Below are 27,417 nucleotides of genomic sequence, written 5' to 3' on the forward strand. Positions count from 1 at the left end.
CTGAGATAAAAGACAGCAAATGGGGCATTGCTATTTGGAAGCTGTTCATGAAGAACTGGCGGGGGTGGGTGAGATAGGAAGGAAAATGAAACTGTGGCTATTGATGTGTCAAGCATACCCTCATCTCGGCTGGACACCTCCCGTGAGATTGGCAGGTCATCCTGTTTCACAGCTAGAGGAACTAGCCCATAGTCATGTTGGCTGAGAAGCAGAAGAACCAGGAATCCGACTCAGATCTGCCTGAACTGGAAACCCTTTTCTAACAGTGTGCTGTAGGGGAGGGCATGGTCCAGCAAGGGACTTGCAATGGCTCAAATCCGAGGATCCAGAAGAGGTAGCAGAGCTAACAACAAGTGGGTCACCAAAGATGAGGGTGAAGTGAGGGAATTCAATCCTGGAGGAAAGGCCAAAACCAGAGGAAGTGAACTGAGCTAACCACAGCCTCCCTCCTTCACAGCCGAGTCTAATTTTGGCCTCAAACTCAAGCCACAGAAAGGGTGCCCAATCACAGATGACCCCAGTTCCTAAGTGGGACCTCACATATTTTTTTATCTGAACAAAGCAACATACGTCACTCTTGCCCTCACAGGTAATACAGAGGTCTCTTTGCCAGTGATTCTCAGGGAACAGAGCGATTTCAGCATCCCAGGGTGAAGGAGGGAAGATGTTTCCAGGTAGCACAGTCTCAGAAAGCTCTGGAAAATTACAAGGCAAATATGGCATACATGGTGGAAAATATGATCATAGGACAGGATGCTAATGAAGGATGTAACGGTGCTGATTTTTATCTACTCTCCCTCTCCTCAGCTGTCTTGGGAGTCATGAATGCTACAATATTTCCCTCTGCCCCTCACTAATTAGAGAGCCGCTGGCTGGTTCCATAGGCTAGATTTTTCTCTCATTATCTGGTCTGTATTACATTATTCTGAGATGAGACATTATTCTAAGCAGTCCCCATAATTAGGTTGCAGAAGGTCACATGCAATTAGCTCACAGGTGTTAAGGAGAGAGATGAAGTAATATTTATTGCCATGCCAGGCATTCAGGTCCTCCAGCACAGGGTAGCTTGGTGCATGTGCACACACGTGCACACACGTACACATCTTTAAAATGGCTGCTGGGGTTTCAGGTTTGTAGCTTTTTGTCTGCTTTGACTTGGGAGTCAGATGCATATGGATTCAAACTGAGGCTCTATAACCAGCTGTGTGGCCTTGGGAAAGCCACTTAAAGTATATACAGTTCAGTAAAATGGGGCCAAACCCATCTGCTCAAGAACATATTGAGAAGATTCGGTATGAAATTTTGCAACCACAGATCCTGGTAAGTTTCCACTGGTATTTGTCTAAATTAAGCTAAATTTCTTCATCTCAATAAGTGGTAGAGAATGCATAGAAAATTCATTTATTTCTTTATCTATCAGACAATAATGGGAGTGATGTTTTCTACACAGGACAAGATGTTAGAACAAATTTCACATTCTAATTCTCTCATCTCATGCAAATATTCCTTCATCTGGTAACGGGGCTGTATCCCAAAAAACATATCATAAGCCCAAGACATGATAAGAATGCCTTGAAGACACCCTAGCTCCACAACCTAAACATGATGGTTATGGGGGGCTCATTTCCACAATGGCAGAGCTCAGCCGGAGCCACAGCCCAGCCGCCGCTCCGGTCCACAAGGGAGTGCCAGGTCCCCAACCTGACAAGATCAAAATCCAAAAAAATTAAAGTTTTACTTCCACCCATTATGTCATGGGAGGTCAACACTGTAAGTCAATGAGAACCTTTAGCTTCCCTGGGTTGGGAGTGTGCTCAGTCGTGCCTTACCTGATCCCTCAGCTTTGCCTTCACAAGACTCAGGTGTAGGTGTTGGCTGAGGTCTTAGAAGCCCCACTTCGAGTCCATGTGGCTGTTGGCACCTTTCCTTAGAGCCGCAGGACTGAGGGTAGCTGCTCCTTCAGATCTAGCAGGATGGAAGGAGAGGAGATGGATCTCCAACTGCTCGATGCTTTTAATAAGCTCCCGTGACCAGGTCAGAAGCACTCAAGAAAACTTCCTTCAGGTGTTTTGGTTAGTTTTGTTTTTTTCCAGTTGTAAGGCTTGAACTCAGGGTCTAGGCACTATCCCTGAGCTTTTGCTAGCACTCTACCACTCGAGCCAAAACTCCACTTCCAGTTTTTGGTGGTTCTTTGGAGACAATGGTCCCACAGACTTTCCTGCCAGGCTGGCTTTGAATCTCCATCCTCAAATCTCAGCCTCCTGAGTAGCTACGATTACAGGCCTGAGCTAATGTTGCCTAGCTGAAAGCTTCCCTTTTGATTAGTTTAATAGAAACCATATGTCTGCAATCTCCCGCACCTTTGCTATACTCCACAGGCTAGAAGCATCTAATAGGGGTCATCTGTACTCAGGAGGACTGAATCTTGCAAAGGCCTTCTGAGGTCACAGAGGCCATCTTAGAATTCGGCCTGCTGTCAGGCACTGGTGGCTCACTCCTATAATTCTAGCTACTCCAGGAGGCTGAGATCTTAATGTCTGTGAGACTCATCTCCAATGAACCACCAGAAAACCAGACGTGAAGCTGTGGCTCAAAGTGGTTGAGCACTAGCCCTGAGCTGTTAAGTTCAAGGACAGTGCCTAGGTCTTGAGTTCAAGCCCCATTACTGGCCTCACCCCCCCCCATACACAAAATGAATTCTGCCCAGTACAGATTCAGAGGAATAAGGGGAGGCACTCAGTAAGGATCATGGTCCACTTTTAGAGATTCCACAGATTTTAGAGATTCTTGCCCAAATCACTCAGCTCTCCCTTGCAATGGAGCTACACACAGATTTTTCTAGGTCAAAATCATGAACTGTTTTACTCCTCTGGCTTGTCAATGAGGGCACAGCTCATCAGGAGTGTACAGGTGACATTTAGTATGACTTTACCAACTGGCTTCTGGTGAATTCTAACAAACTTGGCATCAAGTTGGTGTTTTAGCAGAGCTGAGATCAAAATGCAAGTCTCCAGCTCTTAGTTCACCATTCTTTAAAAATAAGCAGATTCTGCTTGTGGGGTTTTTTTTCTGGAAAGCAGAACACTGCTGGGGACTAACAACTCTGTGTGTGTGTGTGTGTGTGTGTGTGTGTGTGTGTGTGTGTGTGTGTGCCTTCTGGATCGTGTGTGTGTGTGTGTGTGTGTGTGTGTGTGTGTGTGTGTGTGTGTGTGTGTGTCCCTTCTGGATCTAGAAGACCCTCCAAAAATTTGGAAAAAAATACTTATTCTAAAATTAAAGTTTCCATAAAATGGCAGGAAAGAAACCAAAAAATTTTAAGTTGTCAGCAATTCACATATATATGATACAGAAGATGTTCTAAGTAGATACAAATTAAATTATATTATGTCATTCATGTATATTTATATCATTAGTTAATTAAAATAGACTCTGTGGTCCTTGGATTATTTTTGTCTATAATCCTTAAGTGTCAGTGTTTTTAATGAATACAATATGTATAAAAGAAAAATCCACAGCCAAATAGGAGCCATTAGTCATGTTTGCACATTGAAACAACTTGGGCTGTGACTGCTATATTGTAACAATAAAAGTATCACTGTGAGCCATAGTTATTGGGGATTTAAGAAAGTATGGAGTGTGCAACCAAAAGATCTGGATTCAAGATCTTGTTTGGCCTCTTGTTTTAGCTTTGTTGTGTCCCTCCTAGTTTAATATTTGAAATATATAGTAAACCAACTCATTTCTGGCTCTCAGACCCTCAATTTCTCCACCTGCTAATGAAAGAGTTTTAATTAGGAACTAGAGGTCTGTTAAATGCCACTCTAGTTTCTGCAGTTATTCCCTACTTAAAACTCTCTGTAAGTGCTCTCTCCGATGTGATAACCACTAGCTGCATTTGGCTACTGGGTGTTAGTGGTATGGCTCAGCTTTATGGAGTTATATTGGGAGTGTAAGATTTCAAAGATATAGCACCAAACACACACGCACACACACACACACACACACACACACACACACACACACACACACACACACACGGACTAAAAAAAAATCACAACTGGAAATGACAACATTTGGATGATGTTGGATTAAATATAATTTGTTATAGTTCCCTTGGCTTTCTAAAATGTGTATTGTGACACATCCATCACCCACTATGTTCCTGGTTGGAAAGCACTGGTATAAAACTTCCGACTGATCTCAGAAAAGAATTTAGTCTTTAACATGGCTCACAGGGCCCCAAGGGATCAACCCCTTGGCTACCTTACCCTGATCTCATGTCATAAAGGGGGGGGGGAGATTGCAGATATAACATTTCTATTAAACTAATCAAAAGAGAAGCAAGCTTTCAGCCAGGCACCAATGGCTCAGGCCTGTAATCATAGCTACTCAGGAGGCTGAGATTTGAGGATAGAGGTTCAAAGCCAGCCCAGGCAGGAAAGTCTGTGGGACTTCCAATGAACCACCAAAAAGCTGGAAGTGGAGTTGTGGCTCTAGTGGTAGAGTGCTAGCAAAAGCTCAGGGCTAGTGCCTAGACCCTAAGTTCAAGCCCTACAACTGGAAAACAAAACACCAAAGGGCTGTGGACACTTCCATACCCTAGACCTGCCCAGACCAGGCCCACCTCATGGCCTCTGCATGCCTGACATGCTCCACCATCATCTTCCTTCGATGCTGTCTCTATTCACAGCTGGCTCAGCCTCCTGCTTCAAATCTTAGCTTTCACACAACTTCCTCAACCGACCCTTCCAGACCATGCAATCTAAAAGGGCCCTTCTGTGACTCTATGTCATTTCTTTCCCTGTGGCCTTCTGCCATTCTTGGTTAACCTTATCTAAGTACCAGGTGTCCTATTTGGATGCCCACCCCTTACCCTGTACCCATGTGAGGGAACGGCCCTTCTCTGTCTCTTGCTGTTGCAGACTCTGCTCAGTACCTACCCTAAGCAGTTCCCAGCACAATGGTTACTTATTTAATTCATCTATTAGTAAATGATTAAAACAACATGTGATTAAAAATCCCAGTTGGGACCCATGCTAGAATACTGATGACAATGGCCTCATCTTACTCTTTTCCCCATAGGAATCATCTGTGATCTTTATGAGGTAAGATGCAGTGTGGGCAGCTGGCAGGACAGAGTCTGGAATTAGAAACCCACAATCTGAGTTTCAGGTCTGTCCCTTCTAGCTCCAGGAAGGTGGAGAAAGCTCTTGCATTTCTGTTTACTCAGAGTGATCCTCTACAAAGCTTTGTCAACCAGCCAGCCCTAGGGTCAGTTATTAGTTATTAGACAAGGGATCCTCCCATGTCTTCTCTTATCCTCAAGTGCCCAAAACAGGACTTGTTTGAAGGCAAGTGTCCTGAAATTCCTTGATGGATGAATGAATGCATCCATTAAACCCAAGCACCAGCACGCAATGAATCTTGGGGAAATTTGGAGCTCCCTGCTGTTTGAATTTACTAATGATACTCCATTTTCTTCCATTAAAAAATAAAAGCCAACATCCGGGCACTGGTGGCTCACACCTGTCTGTAATCCTAGCTACTCAGGAGGCTAAGATTTGAGGATCATAGTTCAAAGCCAGCCCAGGCAGGAAAGTCTGTGAAACTCTTACCTCCAGTTAACCACCAGAAAATGAAAGTGGCACTGTGTCTCAAAGTGGTAGATCACTAGCCTTGAGTGAAAAAGCTCAGAGACAGTGCCCAGGCCCTGCGTTCAAGCCCCACAAGTGACAAGATAATAATAATAACAACAACAACAACAACAACAACATATAAGTGCCAAGAGGACCTCAGAGCTACAGGGAAACTGAGTTACAATGGCATTCCCACCTTCCCCAATAGTAGCAAGCTGTAACAGTTTGTTCTGCTGCACAGACAAGTCGGTGAATACGGGAACTTGAGAATGTGTGGGTCTAGCATCTGCATGCTCAGCCAGATGACAGCCACTCCAGCAGAGACCCAGGACCCCTCTCTGCCTACAGCAGGTCCTCTTCCAGAAAAGAGAAGATGGGCCACTTCAAGCAGCAGCCCCTGATTCGTATGTTCTGAGAAACAGCCACAATATCTACCATCCTTGGACGGCCACATTAATAAAAAATTACCATTATTTCATAGAACAAAGATTTCTCAAGATAAGGCAAGCAGGGCTGTTAAGTAGGGAGTGGGAAGTGACTTCACCGAGAAGACTTTGCCTCGTTAGTGAGGGATAAAACTGCCCTTGTTATCCCCCTGGCTTTTATTCCCAGCTCTCTGAAGCATAAAGGTTTCTGGCTAGACATCCCACGTTGGCATTATTGTTTCTAGATTTGCTACTGAAAAGGCTATTCATGAGGACAGCCCTCTCCCCGCCAGACTTCTGCTGGCCACTGTTTATTTACACAGCGGTTTGACAGGCTTCCCACTGTGGAAGTTTGGGCATGCCAGACCAGTACACCCTTGTGCCATCCCTCTCCTGGCTGCTAATTGCTATTCAAAGGCAGATTCCGTTCATTCAACCCATGTGCTCTGAGCTTCTGTTGCACAGTAAGTGTTGGGACATAAAGCTGGGAGGGAGCAAGACAGACATCAATCACAGCAGACCTCTCTCTGTGAATGATGGAAATAGACCACCTGCCCTGAGTCTTGGAAAAGGTGACATGAAAAACCCTTTCTGGGAATGTGAAAAGGGGATCACAGTTTTGGACCCCTGGTCATGTCATGATTTGAGATTACTGAAGACAAAAAAAAAGCCTCATTCAGAACTAAACTGGGGGAATCTTTAAGGATAAGAATGCCTCCAGTAAGAAGGGAAACCTCCCTACCGCGATCATGAGCCCCACTCCCCTGGCCCCCACTCAATCACAAATGATGTGTGTGTGTGTGTGTGTGTGTGTGTGTGTGTGTGTGTGTGTGTGTGTGTGTGTGTGTGTGTGTGTGTGTGTGACTTAAAACTTCATACTTGGGCACTGTTCCTGAGTGTTTTCATTCAAGGCTGGCTCTCCACCACTTTAGCCACTTCTGACATTTTGGTGGTTAATTGAAGATAAAAGCCTCACAGACTTTCCTGCCCAGGCTAGCTTCGCACTGTGATCCTCAGATTTCCATCAAGACCATTCCTGAGTATGCCTGGGGTTCGGTGGAGAGGTGTGGATTTCTACACAAGCGACGTGGCATGGCCGGGGCTGTCTCCCAAGTGTTTGTATTCAGTGTTGCAGGGAATTTCATCCAATCCCATCTAATCTTGTCCAGCCCTGCATGACTCAAACTATCTGGTAAATTAACTAATTTCCATAATTTATAATCCTGCTCCCTTTCTCCTCAGATGAGTTCACGTTATTATTTTTTCTGGTTAAATAAAGCCTCAATGGGAAGTTCAAGTGAGGTCTGGTTACTGTCCCTCTCTGTTGCCTAACTGGAGTCCCAATGATGGATGAGGTACACCATATATGCAAGTGCACAGAGAAGCACTTGTAAAATAGGGAGAATCTTCTCTTCCTCCCGGAATACAGGGCAGATTTACATTCAAACAAGTTATGAGAAGACCTAAATTTACTTTTTAAAAAAATTCTGATTGCCTGGAATCTCCCGATTGGAGAATGCTCCCAGGTTTGAGGACAGCCAGCCCTCGTCGGTCAAAGCTGCTGTAAAGTACCCGCCTCTACCCACCCCTCCGGTACCCCCGTGACCGGGTCCGAGGCTCAGCGTTTATTTTTGGACTTGGCGCTCTAAAAATACCTCGGCTTTGCTGTTTGATCGCTCTCTCTTTTGACCCGAATGGATGGCCTGGCCCCACCCTCGGACCCTTGTCCTTTAAAGGAGAAGGGCGTGGGGACGGATTCCGGCCGTCCTGGGGACAGATGTGAGCCACCCAAGCCGGGCTGGGCTGCGGCTGTTCTGACGTCAGGGCTGAGGCCTCCCGGGGGGGGCGGAGGGAGCGGCTCGCTCTGGGATTGGCTGGCCCAACGCGAGCTCCCGCGCTGATTGGCTGGCGCGGTTTTAGAGGGAGTCCGGCTCTCCAATTAAAGCGGCGCGGCTGCGCCCGGCTGAGCCCAGAGCTGCCCTCCGGGCGCGCCCACCTGACCATTCAGCGGCGTCCCCGTCCGGCTGCGCGTCCCGCGCCTGCTCCGCCCGGCTCTGCCAGGCTCGGCCTCCCCACCCCAGGAGAAGATGGCAAAGGTGGCTAAGGACCTCAACCCGAGGGTGCAAAAGGTGAGCGAAGATCTGTCTGTATCTACCCAGATTCTCCTCCCCGCTTCCCCTTCCCGGTCGCGCGCCAGCCAGCACGCGGGAATTTACCTAGAGGGACAGCCACTCAATCCCTGGACATCACAAGATGCAAAGCGCTTGGGAATACGGAGTCGGCGCTGACGGGCACACGCCCACAAAACCCACTCCGTAAAGCCAGTGGTTGGCCACGTATTTGCAAAGGCTCTTCGTTCTTGGGTGATGCAGATTAAATCTGAATTCAGGTACGAGCTTTTGGGGGAGCCGTTCTCCTTCAGTGGTTGTAGTAGGGAGAGCTCTAGCTTCCAGCCCCGTGTCCCCTCCAGATTGGTTGAAGGTGAGGACGTGTACTACTTACTCCCAGAATGTTTTGTGGCACACACACACACACACACACACACACACACACACACACACACACACACACACAGAGTTTCTCTGTTTGGTGCTGTTGGCAGTGGCAGCTGGTTTAGCATAAGGGGACTGATTTCTGTCCCCAGGGTCTGCACGTTTCCCTTTCAAAGAGGGCTGGCTGAGAGCCCAGAAGGTCACGGGGAAATTGCTACCGGAGGCGCCTGCAGCTGTGCCTGTAGCTCCAGCCCTGCTGGTGGCCTACCTGAAGGCACTGGGTAGGAGAACATGGACTGAAGATATAAAAGGGAAGGGCGCGACAGCAAGGAAAGAGACCTAGGTTTTGCAAATGGAAACAACAAGGCATGGGCTTAGTGGTAGCTGCTTCCAGTAGACGGGAGTATAAGGAACACCTTCACCGTTCCAATCCTGGTCCTGATGTTGTTTTCAGCTACACATCGGTGATTGAGTCAACTTTGGAATCTGTTTTACTGATGCCAATGCAGAGATTATAGAGCTACACCTTCATCACAGAAGTCTTAAGACTGATAGTGACCATGGGCTAATTTTCCAAGGCATGATTTATTCATCTCAGACTTCAGGGGATTTAGCAGCACAGGGCCAAGTCCTACTTAGACACTGCCAATCCCTGTGAAGTGAAATGAGAATGAGAGGCTTGCATATTGATACAGCTCTTAGAGGCTTGGCACTCACTATCTGACAGTTGTGTCCTCTCTAGACAACCTGCTTCAGACCCCTACACAGAGCCCAGTGACGCCTGCATGTGCACGCCAAGTCAGATTTAATCCGGGCATTTCTCTGGAATGTATCACAGCCCATCACAGTTGCCAGACTATTTGCAGAACCAAGTCTTCTCTCCTGTGGAATCCCCATAGCACATAGGACTTCTGAAAGCTACCTATTCAAATTTCTGCCTGGTAGTGAGTTACACATGCACTTGGGCTATTGATTTCTGTTTTTCTCAAGTACTTGAGGGCAAACCTTTCTTGCTCATCTCTGTCTCATGCCAACCCAACACACACACACACACACACACACACACACACACACACACACACACACACACACACAGAAGCTCAAAAGATGAATGAACTGCATACCATCTAGCCAGTTCAGCCTTGACACCCCCATGTATGGCAGGCACACTGTAATCATGATCATGATCTAACTCTGTATGTCTAAACAGTCTCTGCTGAGGCAGATCAGGGCTAAGGGAACAGGGTTTCGTTGTCCTTCAATGAAAATGACTGCTGGTATTTTTCACTGTGAGGTGGTTGGTAGCTAAGCTATGATGTGGGGTCTTCTCGCCAAAGGTCCAAACCACACTTGGAAGATGTCTTGTTTTTATTTTTCCTTTGCATAGTGGAGTGTGAGTACACAGATTATTGAGGTGGAACATGTTCTCCTTCTTGTCACCTTCCAGTGCCAACTTCCTTGGCCTGCAAAGGGTTTATTTTCCATTTAGATCCAATTACAGGCTTAGAGAAAGAATGCAGTGGGTAGAGATGAAAGGATGGATACTTTTTTCCCTCTTGGGATTTCAGCAATCAGGGAGAAGATGGCCACACTATAGGGGGTCTTTGACCCCAATAGCTGAGGGAAGGGAAGGGAACATTTCAGCCAGTGGTTGAATACTGTGTCAAATCCACAGCATGCTGGAAAGATTTTACTGCATATTTACTTTTGAAATCTGCAACAGTGGGGTTTTTATAACATTTGGCTTCAGGCTGCATAATCACACTTAGACATTTTGAAACAATTCCATACACTCTTTAAGTGATGAGGGACCAATTTACAAAATGAGAAATGCCTTAAAATGACACACCCAATTGTCTCTACAGTCCTACCTCCAAGGGGTGGGAAGGGGTGGGAGACCCCAGCAACTGCAAAGTCATAGAATAAATGGTCATCAAGGGAAAACACAAAACCTAAAAACTAGAGTAGCCTTAGAGATCATGTGACCCAGCCCAGACAGGCTAGGGGGCTGAGTGTGGATCACACAGATACAAAGAGGCAGAGCTGGGGAAGAGTTCTAAACTTCGCACTCAGGTTGAGACAGATTCTGTACCCCCTACATCACCTTTAAGTAATTATACAAAGGAGTTCCAATTCAGCACATCAATTTATGTATACAATACATCTTGATCAGGGTCACCCCTTCTAGCATCCCCTCCCCCAGCTCTCCCAACTCCACCCATCCCTCCAGTGTCATCACTGGCTTTTCTACTAGGAAAGAGAAGGTTCCTTAGCACAGAGAATTCCCTGAGCGTGGAGGATTTGCCAGAATTCCAAGACCTTGAAGGCCCAAGGTCATTTCTCTGAGTAAAATCAACTACTCTTACAAATTTGTTCTTCTATTGTTTATTAAGGAACCTAGTTTTTTGTTTGTTTTTTTGTTTTTTGTTTTTTGTTTTTTTTTTTTGGTTGGTCATGGGGCTTGAACTCTGGGCCTAGGCTCTGTCCCTCAGCTCTTCAGCACTCTACCATTTCAGCCACAGTACCACTTCTGGTTTTCTGGCAGTTAATTGGAGATAAGCGTCTCCTGGACTTTCCTTGCCTGGTTGGCTTTGAACCACGATCCTCAGATCTCAGTCTCCTGAGTAGCTAGGATTATAGGCGTAAGCCACCAGCACCTGGCAAAACCTAGTTCTTGATATAGATTTTTGGCCTCAGAGATAGGTTTGAATCTTAGCTCTACCTTTTGCCAGCAGTGTGCTCTTGAGAAAGGCATTTAATTTCTGAATGTGTGTCCTTGCCTTATCTGGAAGCTGAAGAGACAACAAAAACATCTATGTGATAATTAAGTGAGACGATGTCTATAAAAGGTTCTGCACATGAGCACTCTATTCAGATTAGCTATTAGTAATCTTGATGTTAATATTATGGTATGATGGACATATGGATATTGAAAGAAGTCTTTTGATTGAAGGACACATTTTTTTATGCCATTCCTAGTGCTTGAACTCAGGGCCATGGATCTGTCCCTGAGCTTTCTTACTCAAGGCTAGCACTCTACCACTTGAGCTTCAACTCCACTTCTGACTTTTTTGGTGGTTAACTGGAAATAGGTGGTTAACTGGAAATAGGAAATAGGTTAACTGGAAATAGGTGGTTACTGGAAATGGTATCAAGGACTTTGATGCCAAAGATGGCTTCAAATTGCAATCCTCAAATCTCAGTCCTCTAAGAAGCTAAGATTACAGACATAACCCACCAGTACCCATCTGAAGGACATGATTTTATTTAGGACTATCACTTCTGAAGAACAAATCTGCTTCATTCCATGGAAGCTCAGCCTTGGCAGGCCAGGACAATATAAATGAGCCTGCCTTTCTCCTCACCCAGCAGATACAAAGTGTTCTTGTATGGAACCAAGTGTCTCCTGCTCATTGAAGGTCAGTCAGTGAGCATTTCACCCTAGTTATCTTAAGTCCAGTGAGGAAAACAAGGAACCCGTCTACATCTTTGGTGAAATGAGAGAAATGAGGCCCAAAGAGATCAAGTTCCTGACTAGACATTTCTGAAAATGTAGACCTAAGCCTCTTGGTTTCTACAAGAACTCCTTGATGGTGAGGATGGTGTAGGAATTTGGAAGGGACTAGGACAAAGAGATCTAAGAACAAGCTCTCTTCTTAACTGTGCATTTGCCAACAGACTGGCTCCCGAGGGTTCTATTTTTTCTCATCCCTCAACAAAAGCCAGGGAGCATTAAGGGACAGGATTTCTCAGTGCATGGCCAGATTGTAGATACATTGGTAACAACAACATTGGTAACAACAATACACTGGTAACAACAACAACTAGCATCTCTCTCTCTACATGCTTCTCAACATCGCAATCTTCTTGGCTTCCTTGGTCCTTACTGTCCTTAGCCCTTTCTGCTTTCACCTCCAGATCCTTCAGTGTACAGAACTGCTGGCACACTGTATAGGTAGGCCAGTCCAACATAAACATGGCTCCTCAGGAATTGTCATTGGCTCCTTCAGTCTTGAAAACATATTATAAGCTGTCACTTGAAGGTCTTACTAGTCAACACTCTAGAGGGAGACATGCCCATAGGTGTACAAGCAACTTGGCCCAGGAAGAGGGGAAGAGAGAGGAGGAGAGAAGGAAAGAGGGAGGGAGGGAAGTAAGAACATTACCCAAGTCTCCCTTAAGCAGATACTGAATCTAGTATGTTGTAAATAGTAGATTCTTGTCCTTGTGAGCGCACATATCCAAATAGGTTCAGTTGGGCTAACAGTGACTCTACCAATGTATCCACAACCCACAGTGGCGGAGGCAGGGGAGGCTTGGCAATGAGCCATCACTGGGTTTCCAAGGCTTTCCAACAAGTAACTAACTGGTGTCCCCTAAAGACACTGGACTTAGATCTTCTGGACACGTTAACTGATCAAAGTAACAAGGGGGAAAAAGAGTGGGCTGAATTGAGTAAAGATGGAGAACTGCCACACGGATGCTTCTGTACGTCTTTCTATCCTATCCTCACTTGGCCACTTCCGGTAGGAAATGGCACTGAGCCTCGGCCAGTTGGCTCCAGAAGAAGTATTTGACTCTGGGAGGGAGAACTGTCCTTTTCTTCCCCGCCCCCCCCAACTTATACATTCTATATGATAACAAAGATTTGCCATGATGTAGAACTGACCTTGACAGTTCTCTTTCCATGCTTATCCAACACCACTTAAATATTTATTTCCAGAACAGAGTTCTGGCAGGGGGTCGAGCCATTACAATAATTGCGGACATTTGCTCACAAGATGACTTTAACACGTCACTCTTCCTAGGCAGTGGCAGAATGTGGGTAATAGATGGGCTTCCTTCTACCTCCAGCCCAATAACCTTTCCTTACACCAGGCCTTCCCCCCCACCCCCCCACACACACAAATGACAAATGATTATGGAAAAACAGGCCTAAAACTCCAATCCACCAAAAGTAAAATTGTGGAGTTTTGAAGGATATCCCAAAGGAAGAAATGGCTTCCTTTGGGAATAGACCCGCACCTCTTCATTTGATAAGGGGGAGAGGATGTGGCTGGCAGCTACCCCCACTTCACCAGGTGCAGGGCCATCAGCCACAGGTACAGGGCTCTCTTAAGATCAAGGCATTTTTTTTGGGGGGGGGGGTCCGGTCATGGGGCCTGAACTCTGGGCCTGGGCGCTGTCCCTCAGCTCTTCAGCTCAAGGCTAGCGCTCTACCACTTGAGCCACTGTGCCACTTCCGGCTTTTTTCTTTTCACTTATGTGGTGCTGAGGAATTGAACCCAGGGCCTCAGGCATGCAAGGCAAGTGCTCTACCACTGAGCCAGCCCAAGATCAAGGCATTTTTTAATTGCATATAGAACAGGTGTGGCATCCTGACCATTCTTAGACCCACAGATCCAGAGGGTCCAGAATGTGTTTTGTATGGAACTTTACAGAAGCAGTTAAACAAGAAGTTGGGCATCATCCAGTCACTTTCAGTAGCTGAAGCTTGCATTTGTTATCTAAACCTACATATTGATGTTTTCACAAAAACAGAAATAACAATGCAATTGGAAAGCTTTGCAAAACCCTCAACTCCCAGGCTTCCTATCTACTCTTTTATAGAAAAAGTATACCCTTTTACATTTTTATCTTAGAAATTATGTGTCTGTCCTTTGGAATTCTGCCCCCTAATAGACTTATCTGCTTTTCATTAGGACAGACAAGTTTGGGGAAAAGCAAAAGAGAGAAAGGAATTGCATGATTCTAAAGATGCCAAGGGTGATTGGTACGTTTTGTCCATTATCTAAAGATGTTTTGTACATTGTCTAAAGACAATGCAGACTGAGGCAGGCATCTGTGATGCCATCTCTGCAGGAGTCCATGGTAGGAGGACCTTGATTTTAGGATGCTTGAGGCAAAAATCACAAGACTCTGCTTGAAAAAATAACTACAGGGCTTGGGGAATGGCTCAAATAGTAAGAGTACCATGCAAAAATAGTAGTGTTCTTTTTATACATGAACAAAAGAAGACTCAGAGTTTAAAATGATTTTCCGACGACGTCTCTGATTACAAAACTTAAGCTTGTTCATCACAAGATCTATGAGAGTGAGGGATGGTGGTTATAACTGTGAGTTTCACATATAGACTGAGTTCTCCCTTAAACTCATTGTTAGTATGAAGTGAATCACTCAGCATTTGGCAAATGTTACCAGACGTCTGAAGCTCTCTGATCACTCTCGGTCACTGCCCTGAGTATATTGCTACCAAGTGAAAGCTATTTCCCAGGCATAAAATTGACTTTCTTGATTTCTCCTACTTTTCTGGAAGGCTGGTGAATGCTCTAGACAAGAGGTAGGCAGAAAGACAGAGAAGAAATCATGTATATGGACCTCATACATCAAAAATCTTGAAGATTTTAGACCCTAGGATTCCAGGAAATTCTAATATGGAGATAAGCTTGGCCTGGGAATGTGTATCTCAACATGCCTGGTCAGCCTGACTCATGGTCCACGCACTAATATATGAATCAGGCTAAACCACAGCCCAGGCCCCCACCAGAACAGACTTTAAAAGGAAATAAGATTGCTAAAGAGGAAAAAAAACCCAAAGGCTCTCTTGAAGGACAAAGGAGTACTGGTGTCCAGCCCTGGGCGGCTGTTCCAAATCCACATGATTTGTTTATGGATTGATTTTTTTTAATCTCTCCTCATCTTATTTTAAAACATTAGATCCTTTGTAAAAAAAAAAAAAAAAATCTTTGGAGACAAATGCAAATGAATCATGGTATGAAAGAGCTGAGCAGACTCTAATGATTTGCATGTTCACCCCCCTGTTGTAATGGGACATAGAGGAGAAAAGACATAGCTGAAATGCATATGTGGCCTAATGAAGTGGTGCCAGGACCAAGGTGCCTTGACTTGAGGCATCTCTTAGGAATGAAAAGTGAAAGGGTGTCCAGTCTGTCACTTTCATACAATGTCCCGATTCTGTACTACCTCATACCCTCAAACTTCAAAAGGTGGGGGTAAACATCCTGGCTGTGAACTTAGCTTTGGTCACAAGGATCTGAGACCATTTGGGGGAGCAAAATGTTCACATAACTTGAAGATCTTGATGTGACTCCCAGTTCAGGCCCAAATCTCAGCCAAGTTTACCTTTCTTTGGACTTCTTGTCCTTCAGTCCTTCATTTGAGCAAAAATAAAGTTAACAGCAGTTCTATATTTAGATGATCATTTAATGAGATAAGACATGCAATAAATATTTCTCCTTGCTCTTACTGGTATCCCCTCCCATCACAACAAAGCAAAAATCTCCTAAGGCATTAAAGACTGGAATGTTGGATGGCCACATTCAGTTTGCCTACATCACATGTGGCTTCTAAGATATCAGCTTGCAGGGCCTTCTCTTTGTAGCTAGACTTGACCTAGCCATAAATACTCTCAGACCACATCATAATACAAAACCATAAGCATGTCAGCAATTTGTCTTGGGTGTCTTGTGGTTCACCTTGTCCTGCAGCAGCCGCTGAGCCGGGCTATATGAGCTTCCACAGGCAATTGACCTAAGGAGTCTTGTTCATGAGATAGGTCACATACTTTCTGTCCCAGTAGCAAATACTTATTTAACATCTAGTATATATCAGCCACTGTGATGACATACTAGAAAATGAATAAAAAGGCATTGTCCCCTGCCACGTAAACTTGAAACCGGTGGTATTCATCTCTCAGAAAACAAGAGAAAGGCCAAATCATGGCTATGTCCCAAAGCCTGTGTTCCCTGACCTCCCACTTCTTCACCACCCATATATGCCTTGATTCTCCTTTTCCACCCACCCTCTCGCATCCTCAAGGACAGCACATCCTGGAACTACATCCCAAATCCAGGCATCTGCCCTGAAGTGTGGCATTGGAGTTTTTGGGACAGTTCATCTCCCAGCTATCACATCTAATGGGGGGGGGCAGGTACATTTGAGTAGAAAAGAAGCTGTCATCCAGTTTCAGCCCTGGGGCAGAGAGGATGTAGAAGACCTGCTGTTTGTGTTCAGCTACAGCCTCAGAGGCAGCCAAATGCCTTGGGCTATGTTTTCCTCGGTGTTAATATCAGGGACACCGAAGGGCAGAAGCCCAGGGAAAGGGCTCTGGCTGACTACCACATCATAAGAAACCTGTCCTTAAGAAGACAGCATCTATTTGGGCTGTATGACTAAGTGGGGTTCGTTTCCAGGTACTGATGCGTAAGTCTGAACACTGAGGTAACTGACTCAAGTGATCTACTGGCTGGAAGAGCTGTAGGATCCAAACTTCAACCTCCTCCTGGAGGAGAGCCACCGCACCTACCAGGACATGCCTGCACTCCCTACCCACCACCCCCGGGCCAGCCAGGCTCCTTGTGAAAGGGATCTGGCTCAAATCAGGACAGATGTCTGCATTTGGGAGGGAGCTCCTTACTTTAGAAGACGTATAGCAGGGAGGTTTATTATTATGTTTTGGTAAGTTGTTGGTAAATAGAGGTCAGGTTTCTTAGACAGGGAACTATGGAGAAACTTGAGGGTGCCAAGGAACTTATTGCATCTTTATGTCCTCAACCTCTAACTAAAATGTAGTATTTCTTTGTATTGTGAATGGAAGCAATGGGCCTGAACATTTTCCAGCCCCTGTCTTCTGACACTTACACTACTCCCTGTCCTAAATTACAGAAATGAGACCCACTTTTGTATAAAAAGTAATTAACTTACACACACACACACACACACACACGACCTGGAACTCTTGGAATACACGAACTGGATTCAGATCCCAGCTCTTCCATTTTTTGCCCATCACCTTGAATAAATCTAGTAGCACTGAGCCTCAATTTCCTCAACCCAAAGGGCCTAAAAGCCACTGCACTCACTTTGCTGACCTTCCAAGTTCTCAGGCCAGTATTTAACATTTACAGAATGACGTGTTAAAAATAGTTAACTTCACCATAAAAAGAGCTCATGAGAGTGAAATCTTATAGGAAACAAAACATTACTTTGATAAAACTTTTTACCCACTTATAATTTGACCAACTTCAAGAATTCATTTGGTTCAAGCATCATTATTTGGTGACCTGAGAAGGGAAACATAAAAGGGAAGGAATCCCCAAATCTGATGATTTCAGCAAAGAAACTGCCTAGTGGAATCATCAGAGTCACAGCAGAGCCTCAGAAGCAGGGCAGCGTCAGGAACTGAAACCCTGGGCAATCAGAAGAGGAAGTACTTAATCTCACCTACAGAGGTCAGGGAAGGCTTCCCAAGGAGGCAATTTGAGCTCCGTGTTGAAAGACAAGGATAACTGAGCATCTGAGGAACAGGTTACAGTCCAGATTTATGCCTTCCAAATCAGATATTCATATTCTCCATTATAGCTGCCATCTAACTAGGGAAGATGAGCCGCCTTGAACAGTGGATACATTCCAATGGAACCCTCCATTGACAGATGCTCATCTTTTATCCTTTTATCTGAGGACTTGTTCTTTTTCCTCATCCAAAACCCTCTGAAGTTACAGGATAGCAGGGCCCACCACACTGGCACACAGAGAACTTCTTAGAGCAGTGACCTGAGACTCTCCCAAGCCCTGTGAAATGATTCCAGCAAACACATTCCCACACAGCCTGCATGCTTGAAGAAGCATCTAGATTCCTATTCTAAGACAAGAGACAACAAACAAGAGAGAATGGAGAATACACTCCAGGTGGAGAGAAGGGCATGCAATTGTGCTGTGAAATGGAAACACTATCCAGAACGCCTCACAGTGTGTGGCCACCTGGGTTTCATCTTGATGCTCTGATGCTATTCAAATGGTAATTAGAGTATAAAAATCCCAGGCAGGATTGCTTTCCTGTACCCTGATGAGGAGCACCAGCCCTCTGAGATAAGGGAAGCTGGGAAATAAGATCCTGAATCTTTCATGCAGTTCTGAGCTCAGAATTCTGACCTGATCTGGGACACATGGACTCCTTCCTGCCAGATTTCGAAGCAGGTGAGGCATGGAGAGGAAATCCACATGGCCTGGATTTTGACATGCCCAAAGGATGATCCTTCCTGATTTCTACCTGTGGCACATTAAATACAGACAGTGTGTTCCATGATTCCCTGCCAGATATGTGTTTGCAAGGACCTGAAGAAAAGGAAGGATTGGGTGGAAGTTTTGCTTCCTCCAGTCCATCCTCCTCTATAGCCAACAGGCCCCAACAAACCAGGGGAAACAGCTAATGAGACCAGTTTCAACCCCATCTCAGTACTATGGCCTAGCCTAGGTAAGAACCATCACAGGGGAAATCATATACTTATTTGAATAATGCTTGTATAGGTGTTTCTGCAATTAAAATTCATTCTTAAAGAATGAAAAGGACCTTAGGGTCTCTCAACTTTCTTAGCATACAAAGAAACAGATCCAGTAAGGGGCTAGGTGACCTGCTCAAGGTCACAAAGCTAGTTTGAGATGAGCTGGAATTGGAATCAAGGGTACCACAGGGTTTTGAGTTCAGAAAGACTTTAAAAGCTGTTTTTGTCAAATCATCACACCCAGAACCTTAAGAGTGAGGTCAACTGGGCAGCCGCATGCTATAGCAACTCAGAACATTCACTCTTAGTTCACTATTAGCATATTCAAAATAGAAGACTATTAACACCTCTAATTCTTAGAAGCTCTCCCTTATTTGGGGCCAGAATCTCTCTCAAACTTCCTCCACTGGTTCTCTTTGCTTCTCCGGTAAGTTTAAGGATGTAAAGGCTCATATGATGGCTCATGCCTAGAATCCTAGCTTCTCAGGAGGCTGAGAACAGGAGGGTCATGGCTTGAGGCCAACCAGGGAAAAAGTTAGTGAGGACCCTCCCCCCCATTTTAACCAATCAGAAGCTGGGCATGGTGGCATGTACCTGTGTTCTCAGCTAGACAGGAAGCAGAAGTAGGAGGATCACACTCCAAAATGGCCCAGGCAAAATGAAGATCCTCTTCAAAAAACAAACAAAAGGGGGCAGGGCTGAGCATGTAGGTGAAGTGGCAGAAGGCCTGCCTAGTAAATGCAAGGCCCTGAGTTCAAACTCCAATACTGACAATAATAATAACAACAACAATGGCAGAATAATAATGAGGAGGAGGAGGAGGAGGAAAAGTTCATACCAAGCCCTATGTACTGGTCAGGATGAGGCCCTGGTAGCCATTTCTTGTGTTACTCTCCATCTACAAGGTGACTTGTGACAGCCTTCAGCTAAGTGAGATGGCCCACAGACATCCTTTTCAATTGGGGGAACCAATGCGGGGACTTGTGCCAGTTACTCCATCTGAACCAGTTAGTTCCCTCCCCTTCTATCCTCACCCATCTCTGTGTTGCCAAACTGTCCTGTTTAAAGTGGGAAATCGCAACACAAGATAAGGTATCTGACAATACTGTCAATATTTACTCTTACGGGCACACTCACACACACACAGGTGCAATCTGAGAGAGCCTTCTCTATGGCCCAACTTCTCCCCCTTCTCTAGGGTCTCCTCCATGAGGCCATCAATTGAATCCAAGTCTCCTCCAATCTCCCACTGCATATGTGGGCCATGATCTAATAGCCCTGATATCTTCCCTGCTCAATTCCTATACCACAATATCTGTTTGTGCTGAAATTCTCTATCTGTAGGCTCCTGGTAGACACTGCAGGCTTTATTCTTCTTTCTGTACTCCCCAATAGCCTGGCACACAGTGAGGGCTAAAAACTATCAATGTAGAGGAAAGGGAAAGGAAGGCAATCAGAAAACAAGAGAGGTGAGAACACTGCGGTGAAAGCAGTCAGCTTTGTTCCCTGAGGGGATAGAAAAGGAGAGGGAATATGGGAGTGGAGGGTGTAAAGATAATAATAAAATCATCATCATCATCATCATCCTGAAATAGAGTAGGGATGCCGCTCAGTGGGCCCCCCACATGTATTGCTAACTCTAAGACCTTTTGACAGTAGAACAAGCAAGCAGAACTAAGAAGGCAGGAGGGACTACAGAGGGAGAGGTGGTAGCTAGATGGAAGAGCTGGGGGAGAGGGGCTAGATAGAGTAGGGTGGGCAGTGGGGGAGAGGGTGGGACAGGGTGGGGGTCTTAAGATGCAAAGGAAAGGAAAATGAAAGGCATGGGGGAAGGCAGCATGCCAGAGCAGACCCTGAAGTTTGCACGTATACACCCCAAGTTTATTACCTCCCTTCAAACTTATCCACAAAAGGACTTGCTGCAGGATGGTAGAAGCGCCAAGCTTGATTCGTTTTCCTCTTTCAAGCAACTAACTGGAGCCTTCCTGTGAACCTCGAGGCCCTCTCCTTTTTGGCTGGCTGGAGGTCTCCCAAGAACCAACGCCAGTGATTTCCATGGGCTGGGGAGGCAGATGGCCCGATCACTAGCAATAGCAGCATATCTCAGAAGATTTGGCCCCCCCTGAGAGACAAGAGCCAGAGGATAGCCAAAACTGAGTCCAAACCACTTCTAGACAGACCCATATCTACTTTAAGTTTCTAGTCTTTGATGAATATTTATGCCAAAATAGGGCCAGTGGAAACGTTCCATCTTCGTGGATTTTAAGAGTTTTGCTTTCCTCCGCCACGTTGACCAAACTCAGGAAAGTGTCAGAATCACTGCCAAGTACACACTCTTTGAAGTGGAAGAGATTCTGAGAAGGGCCTGGACCATCCTATTTCTCCTTATCCTCAAGTCTCAGAGTTGGCACTCACTCCTTTCTTAAAACACTTAAGATCAACACCTCTTGGTGCTCTGTCATTTTAGCCAAGCTCTATCTAACTATGAATACCCTTTATAAAGTTTTTCTGGGTGAAACTGCTTTGTTGGTTTGTATGTTTAAATATTTTTAAAATCTAAATCTTCCAATCTATTGTTTCAATTCTCTCTCTTTTTTCTTCTTCTTCTTCTTCTTTTTTTTTTTTTGTCAGTCGTGGGGTTTGAACTCTAGGCTTGGGCACTGTCCCTCAGCTCTTCAGCTCATGGCAAGCACACTACCACTTGAGCCATAGCACCACTTCCGGTTTTCTGGTGGTTTATTGGAGATAAGAGTCTCATAGGCTTTTCCTGCCTGGGCTGGCTTTGAACCGTAATCCTCAGATTTCAGCCTCCTCTGAGTAGCTAGGATGACAGGTGTGAGCCACCAGCACCCAGCTTTTTTCTCTTCTTTATGCTACTGGGAATTGAATCCAGGACCCTCACCTACTAGGTGAATGCTTTACCACTGAGTTATAGCCTAGGCCCCCTCCTCTTTACTTTGCTGGTAGAGACATGCTGCTCACACTTTCTTCTTAGTTTATTATTAGCTATCACCTACTCCTGAGAGCCAAAACACAGAAACTTCTGTCATGTCTGCCTTTGATGTGAGGGACTAAAATAGAAGCCTTGTTCTTGGACCAGGCCTGTTAACTGCTCTTGTCCAGTATGGGCCAAGAACTGAGCACTTCTCCTAATTTCTCAAGAGCCCCCATTGTACAGGTGAGCAAACTGATATCCAGGGAGATATCAGTAAATTCCACAGTGCCATAGTCAGCCCTTGATGAAACGAATCAAGTATGAGAAATTCAGCCTACAGCTCCTCCTTCTACTCTCAATATGATTTCAGTGTTCCAGAAGTATGTGTCCTATAGTCACAAGTCATAAAGTCCCAAGTTGACTTTAGGCAATACACAGACAGAGACAAATGTGGATAATGTTGTGATACACTAGTCAGAACTGATCTCTGATTTCTAGATCTTTCATCCTTAAGGTGTCAAGGAGAAAGTGGCACTAAAATGTTTTTAATTTCTCAAACACCTGTCCAGCTTCATGTTAGACAAAGGGTGAGTGGGCTCAGAGCTTTGAAAAGGCTATTGTAACGAGGCCACGTGTGTTGGTGTGCACTTATAACCCTAGCACTCAGGAGGCCTGAGGTAGGATGATCACAATTTCAGGGTCAGCCTGGGTAGTGATAATGGGTTCCAGGCAAGCCTGAGTGACACAGCCTCATACACACACACACACACACACACACACACACACACACACACACACACACACACACACACACACACACTGCAACTGCATCTAGCTATAATTTGATTTTATCTCATTGTTAATTATATTTTAAGTTATCTTCTAGTTTTTTTAAATATACTTTAGGAATAAAAGAATTTTTCAGGAAATAAAGTTACTTTTTCAAAAAATTATTTTTGTAATTAGAAATAATAAGCAAGTGTCACATAAATATTAAGCAGAGGACAAATTCAAGAAGGAGGAACACAGGTTCACCAACACTTCATGTTGGTTGTTTCCTGATCTCCATGGCACCATGCTCACCTCTTATGTGCATGATCTGATGAGTCTTAAAACCACACCCACAAAGATGGTGAGATTATGGTTCCTTTTAAAGATGGGAAAGGGTACAGTGGCAGAGAGCTTTCCTAGCATGCCCAAGTCCCTAGACACACACACACACATACACACAAACACACACACACACACACACACACACACACACAGAGTAATAAAGATGAGTATGGATAGAACTGCTTCCTGGGGTCACATAGATAGCAGGGGTCAAGTTCAATGTCACAAGCTCCAATGGCCACAGGGTATCCCCAGCACCCTGGTAGTCAATGATTCCAAGGGTAGAAGTAAGCAATATTCCAAAGCAACAAGCCAAGACTTTAGAAATGATGTGGGAAGTCTGCAAGGCTTAATGATTCTCAGGGATTGGCCTGGGCCTTCCCAGTTTCCTGGCAGTTATATAGAGGCTATTTCCTGGAGAAGGTATCTCTGGAGTTTCTTTTAGAGATGGCTGATTTTCCCTCTCTAGTGAATCACCTTTCAGAGGGGGAATAAAGGCAGTGTCCTGTTCATGGACGGTATCTCACCATCAGAGTACAACCACACAAGAGAGGCCACAAACTATGCACAAACCACACCGTGAGAGAAAACCCAGTTCTGAACAGAAGAGCATTGCTTTCCAATCCTGCAGCCTTTGGTGGCTACCTGGGATTCAGCCATCAGCTGTGGTGACTGGACAGTAGGGGAGGCCATCAACACAGAGGGCTAAAAGGCCCGGGGGGGGGGGGGGGGATGAGGAGTGGGACAGGTGCCAAAGAAGGCAAGGACATGCACAAAGAAATTGCAGAAGCTGGGCTGGGAAGGTGGTTCAGTGGTAGAGCGCTTGCCTTGCAATACCTGAGGCCCTGGGTTCAATTCCTCAGCACCACATAAGCAAAAAAGAAAAAAGCCGGAAGTGGCGCTGTGGCTCAAGTGGTAATAGCCTTGAGCTGAAGAGCTGAGGACAGCACCCAGGCCCAGAGTTCAGGCCCCACGACCAGACCCAAAAAAAAAAAAGAAATTGCAGAAGCTGAAGGCACACCTGAAAAGAAAGACAAGATTTACAGGGAAGGGTTGAAACTATTTGGATTTCCAAGAGAAGAGAAGAGAGGAGCTGAAACTCGAATCACAGAGAGGAAAGCCATTACTGAGAGTGGAAAGGGGAGGTCCAATGTGTTAGCTTTTCATGTGCCAAGAAGCACAGATAGACAGAGGGCAAATATGAAAGTGTTACTGAATAAACTGTCTAAGCAAATTGTACTGAAGAGTTGCTATGCACAAGGCATTATTCTAGAGAGTAATTATTATTCTCGAGAATGGAAATAGAGCAATGAACTATACCTAGGGGATCCAGCCCTCACAGAGCTTACAGTCTAGCAGAAGTAGTGACCTTAAAGTGTTATGTACAGAACTAAACAATCATGATGATTACTACAGGGATGTATGAGGGGTAGGTGAAGGATGAATAGGAGTTTGTTAGATGAAAGAATGAAGAAATGGGAGTGCCCAGAGTGGCTCAGAGGTACAGTTAGAGGATTAGGGGGATTTGCCACCTTTTCTGAGGCAGGCATGTGGCTAAAGGAATATTTCAAACTTACTCATTGCACACTGTTAAGGGAAGCAGTGACTCCTGTAGTTCTGGTTTGACATCTGAATTGTGTCAGGTGTGTTTTTAAAGCAAAAGCTTGATAGTGAACTATGGGCAAAGCGAATGGCCATCTGCTAATTTCTGCTCTGTAAAACTGAGCTTGGAAAGAATTGGCCTAAAAATGATTCAAGGTCCTTTGAAGTTCTAAGGGTCTGTGATCTTCTTACACACAGAACCCAACTACATGTAATATGGAGAGCCAGCTCATTGTGCAAGGGGGAGGGGTGGAAGACAAGGGAAAATTAAATATTTTGAACTAAATGTATATGTAATGTTATTCTTAAAGCATATGTTACAAAAAAGAGGAAAGTCATGTATAAGAAGGATGCGTGGGGCTGGGAAGGTGGCTCAGAGGTAGAGCGCTTGCCTTGCATGTATGAGGCCCTGGGTTCGATTCCTCAGCACCACATAAGCAAAAAGAAAAAAGCCGGAAGTGGCACTGTGGCTCAAGTGGTAGAGCGCTAGCCTGGAGCTGAAGAGCTGAGGCCCAGAGTTCAGGCCCCACGACCGGACCCAAAAAAATTTAAAAAACAAAAAAAAATTAAAAAGGGATGCCTATTTTAAGCCAGATTTTAAAAATCTTGCTAAATAAACACAGTGCTGTTTTACCATTGAGGTGTTGAGGTTTGCTGAAGGTAGTGTGCATGCACGTGTGTGTGCAAGCTTCCATTCACATTGAGCAAACCTATTATTCAGGGCTGAGGTGCCAGGCAGGAAGCATCTGCACAAGCAAAGCCTTCAGACTTTTAACAGCAGTGCAGCACATTTATACAGTACTTTTCCTTTTAAGATATTAAGATTCCAAGAGGCAGGATTAAAAATTGTCTAACTTGGTTGGCTCAGTCTGCCCCAATTCCAAAATTAACTCCAATAAAGACATGTTATCCTTGGAAAGATGGGGAGCACTGCAAATTTAGAATTCAGACACACATCAAATTACCTTCTTATAGGGTCACATTCTTAAGATAGCAAGCTGCTAGGATCAGAAGTGTCTCAGGAAACTGGGAGGTATCATTAAGTCTGGCTAGCCTGGAGATTACAGTTTCACACTTGTAAGAAAAGAAGTCTACGGGGACTTGAAATTTAAGGACCAGAAACCAATTAGATTTTTCATTTCCATGCATAACCCAAAGACACCAAGCCTGGTGTGATACCCACAGCTCACACCCATTTAGGAAACAGGGGTGAGGGAGGGTACAAGATCCATTAAGGGACTTTTCAATTTTCCCTTACCCTGTCTCCTCCAAGCCATTTGATGAGTCTCTGGGGAAGAGTCCCAGGAGGGCTGAATAATGTTGGGTTTATAGTAAAGCCAGTGGCTTTGCTGTGTCTCCCAAAGAGCTGGCAGGGACAAATCCAAGGAAGAAAAAGAGACAAGTCCAAGTAAAATACTGTGTCAGAGCCTCTAGAAACAGTCTATGCCAGGCCAGCTCCAGTTCTATACGAATCTTTTTTTCATAGCTAGCCAAAACAGTGTTCTCCTTTGGCAAACTCAGTGGTCTCAAAAGACCATTAGAAAGTCCATAGGTGGGAAGAGATAGAAGGAGCCTCCTCTCATTGACTTAGTCAGACAGCAAGCAGCCCCTCAAGCAATGGGCTAACTGTTACAGAAACCTGGACAACTCTTGGAAAAAGCAGGTGAGATTGGTCCCCGCTCTGCCCCATCTTTGGGATGGTCTTGTGGGTCTGCCCTGTTGTAATTTACTTTGTACATTTTAGCCTAGGCAATCTGGGTAGTTACTTCAAAGGCAGCTTGGTGTCAAAGGAAGACAGGAATTTCATCTTCTTAGAAATCCTGTCATTGGGCGGGGAAGGTGGCTCAGTGGTAGAGTGCTTGCCTTGCACGCATGAGGCCCTGGGTTCGATTCCTCAGCACCACAAAAGCAGAAAAAGGTGGAAGTGGCGCTGTGGCTCAAGTGGTAGAGGGCTAGCCTTGAGCTGAAGAGCTGAGGGGCAGTGTCCAGGCCCAGAGTTCAGGCCCATGACCGGACCCAAAAAAAAAGGAAGGAAGAAAGGAGAGAGAGAGAGAGAGAGAGAGAGAGAGAGAGAGAGAGAGAGAGAGAGAGAGAGAGAGAGAGAGAGAGAGAGAAATCCTGTCACAATGCTCCAGTGAGGTCTCTTAGACATGAGATTTGCAGCCCAGCTTTGAATACTGCGATGTGTAAACATCAGCTATCAGCTAGCTGCTGGCCGCCAGTGAGGCTGATTTCCTTCCTCCATTGTTGTCATTTGTGTTTTTCTTGCCAATAGAATATCAAACAAGTCTATGGCAGGACCCAGAGTGCCCGCTTCTTAGACTTACCCTGTGCTGTTGTAGAGGCGGAGTCACTTAGCCGTGGACTCTCCCAGCTTGGGACATTCTGCCTTGCCCGGACCTCCTTTGTCAAAATAACCCCATCTCCTCCCCTTTGGAAGATACAAGAGAGGCTCTACTAGGTGTGTTCAAGGGCTCTTGCCAGTGGCAAATTGGAAAGGGAACTGGCTGTGTAGATTATTTCACAGGATTTCTGGGACTCATCTGTCCTAACGTCCCTCATATCAAGACTTTCTAAGAAGGACAAACCCTTGGAAAATGAAGCCATTTGAGTCTTAACATATCTCTGTCCATATTTTTTTTTGGTCAGTAGCTAAAAGTACAAAAAGGGAAGAAATTATCAAAAAGATGAAAGAAAGAAAGAAAGAAAGAAAGAAAGAAAGAAAGAAAGAAAGAAAGAAAGAAAGAAAGAAAGAAAGAAAGAAAGGAAGAAAGGAAGGAAGGAAGGAAGGAAGGAAGGAAGGAAGGAAGGAAGGAGGGAAGGAAGGAGGGAAGGAAGGAGGGAAGGAAGGGGAAAAGGAAAGATAACTCAGCCCCCTACCTTAACTAACCAAACACCATGTTGGATATGTCA

The 27,417-nt window shown here is 45.1% G+C and overlaps 1 protein-coding gene and 1 long non-coding RNA gene across 2 annotated transcripts in view; one reads left to right on the forward strand and one right to left on the reverse strand.

Moving 5' to 3' along the window:
* LOC138840884 (uncharacterized) overlaps nucleotides 1-27,417 on the reverse strand; it is a 206,609-nt gene that overhangs the window by 145,599 nt on the left and 33,593 nt on the right. Inside the window, exon 3 of the long non-coding RNA XR_011376256.1 lies at nucleotides 1,830-1,965. This is a non-coding gene — a long non-coding RNA (uncharacterized lncRNA). The remainder of the gene's footprint in view (nucleotides 1-1,829; nucleotides 1,966-27,417) is intronic.
* LOC138840883 (LIM and cysteine-rich domains protein 1) overlaps nucleotides 8,057-27,417 on the forward strand; it is a 50,213-nt gene continuing 30,852 nt past the window's right edge. The window contains exon 1 of the mRNA XM_070041275.1: nucleotides 8,057-8,190. Within this exon, the coding sequence (XP_069897376.1) occupies nucleotides 8,149-8,190 (42 nt within the window). The 5' untranslated portion in view covers nucleotides 8,057-8,148. The remainder of the gene's footprint in view (nucleotides 8,191-27,417) is intronic.

The sequence above is a fragment of the Dipodomys merriami genome, unplaced genomic scaffold, assembly GCF_024711535.1.
Source record: "Dipodomys merriami isolate MVZ:Mamm:240054 unplaced genomic scaffold, mDipMer1.0.p SCAF_305, whole genome shotgun sequence".
In the NCBI taxonomy this organism is placed as follows: Eukaryota; Metazoa; Chordata; class Mammalia; order Rodentia; family Heteromyidae; genus Dipodomys; species Dipodomys merriami.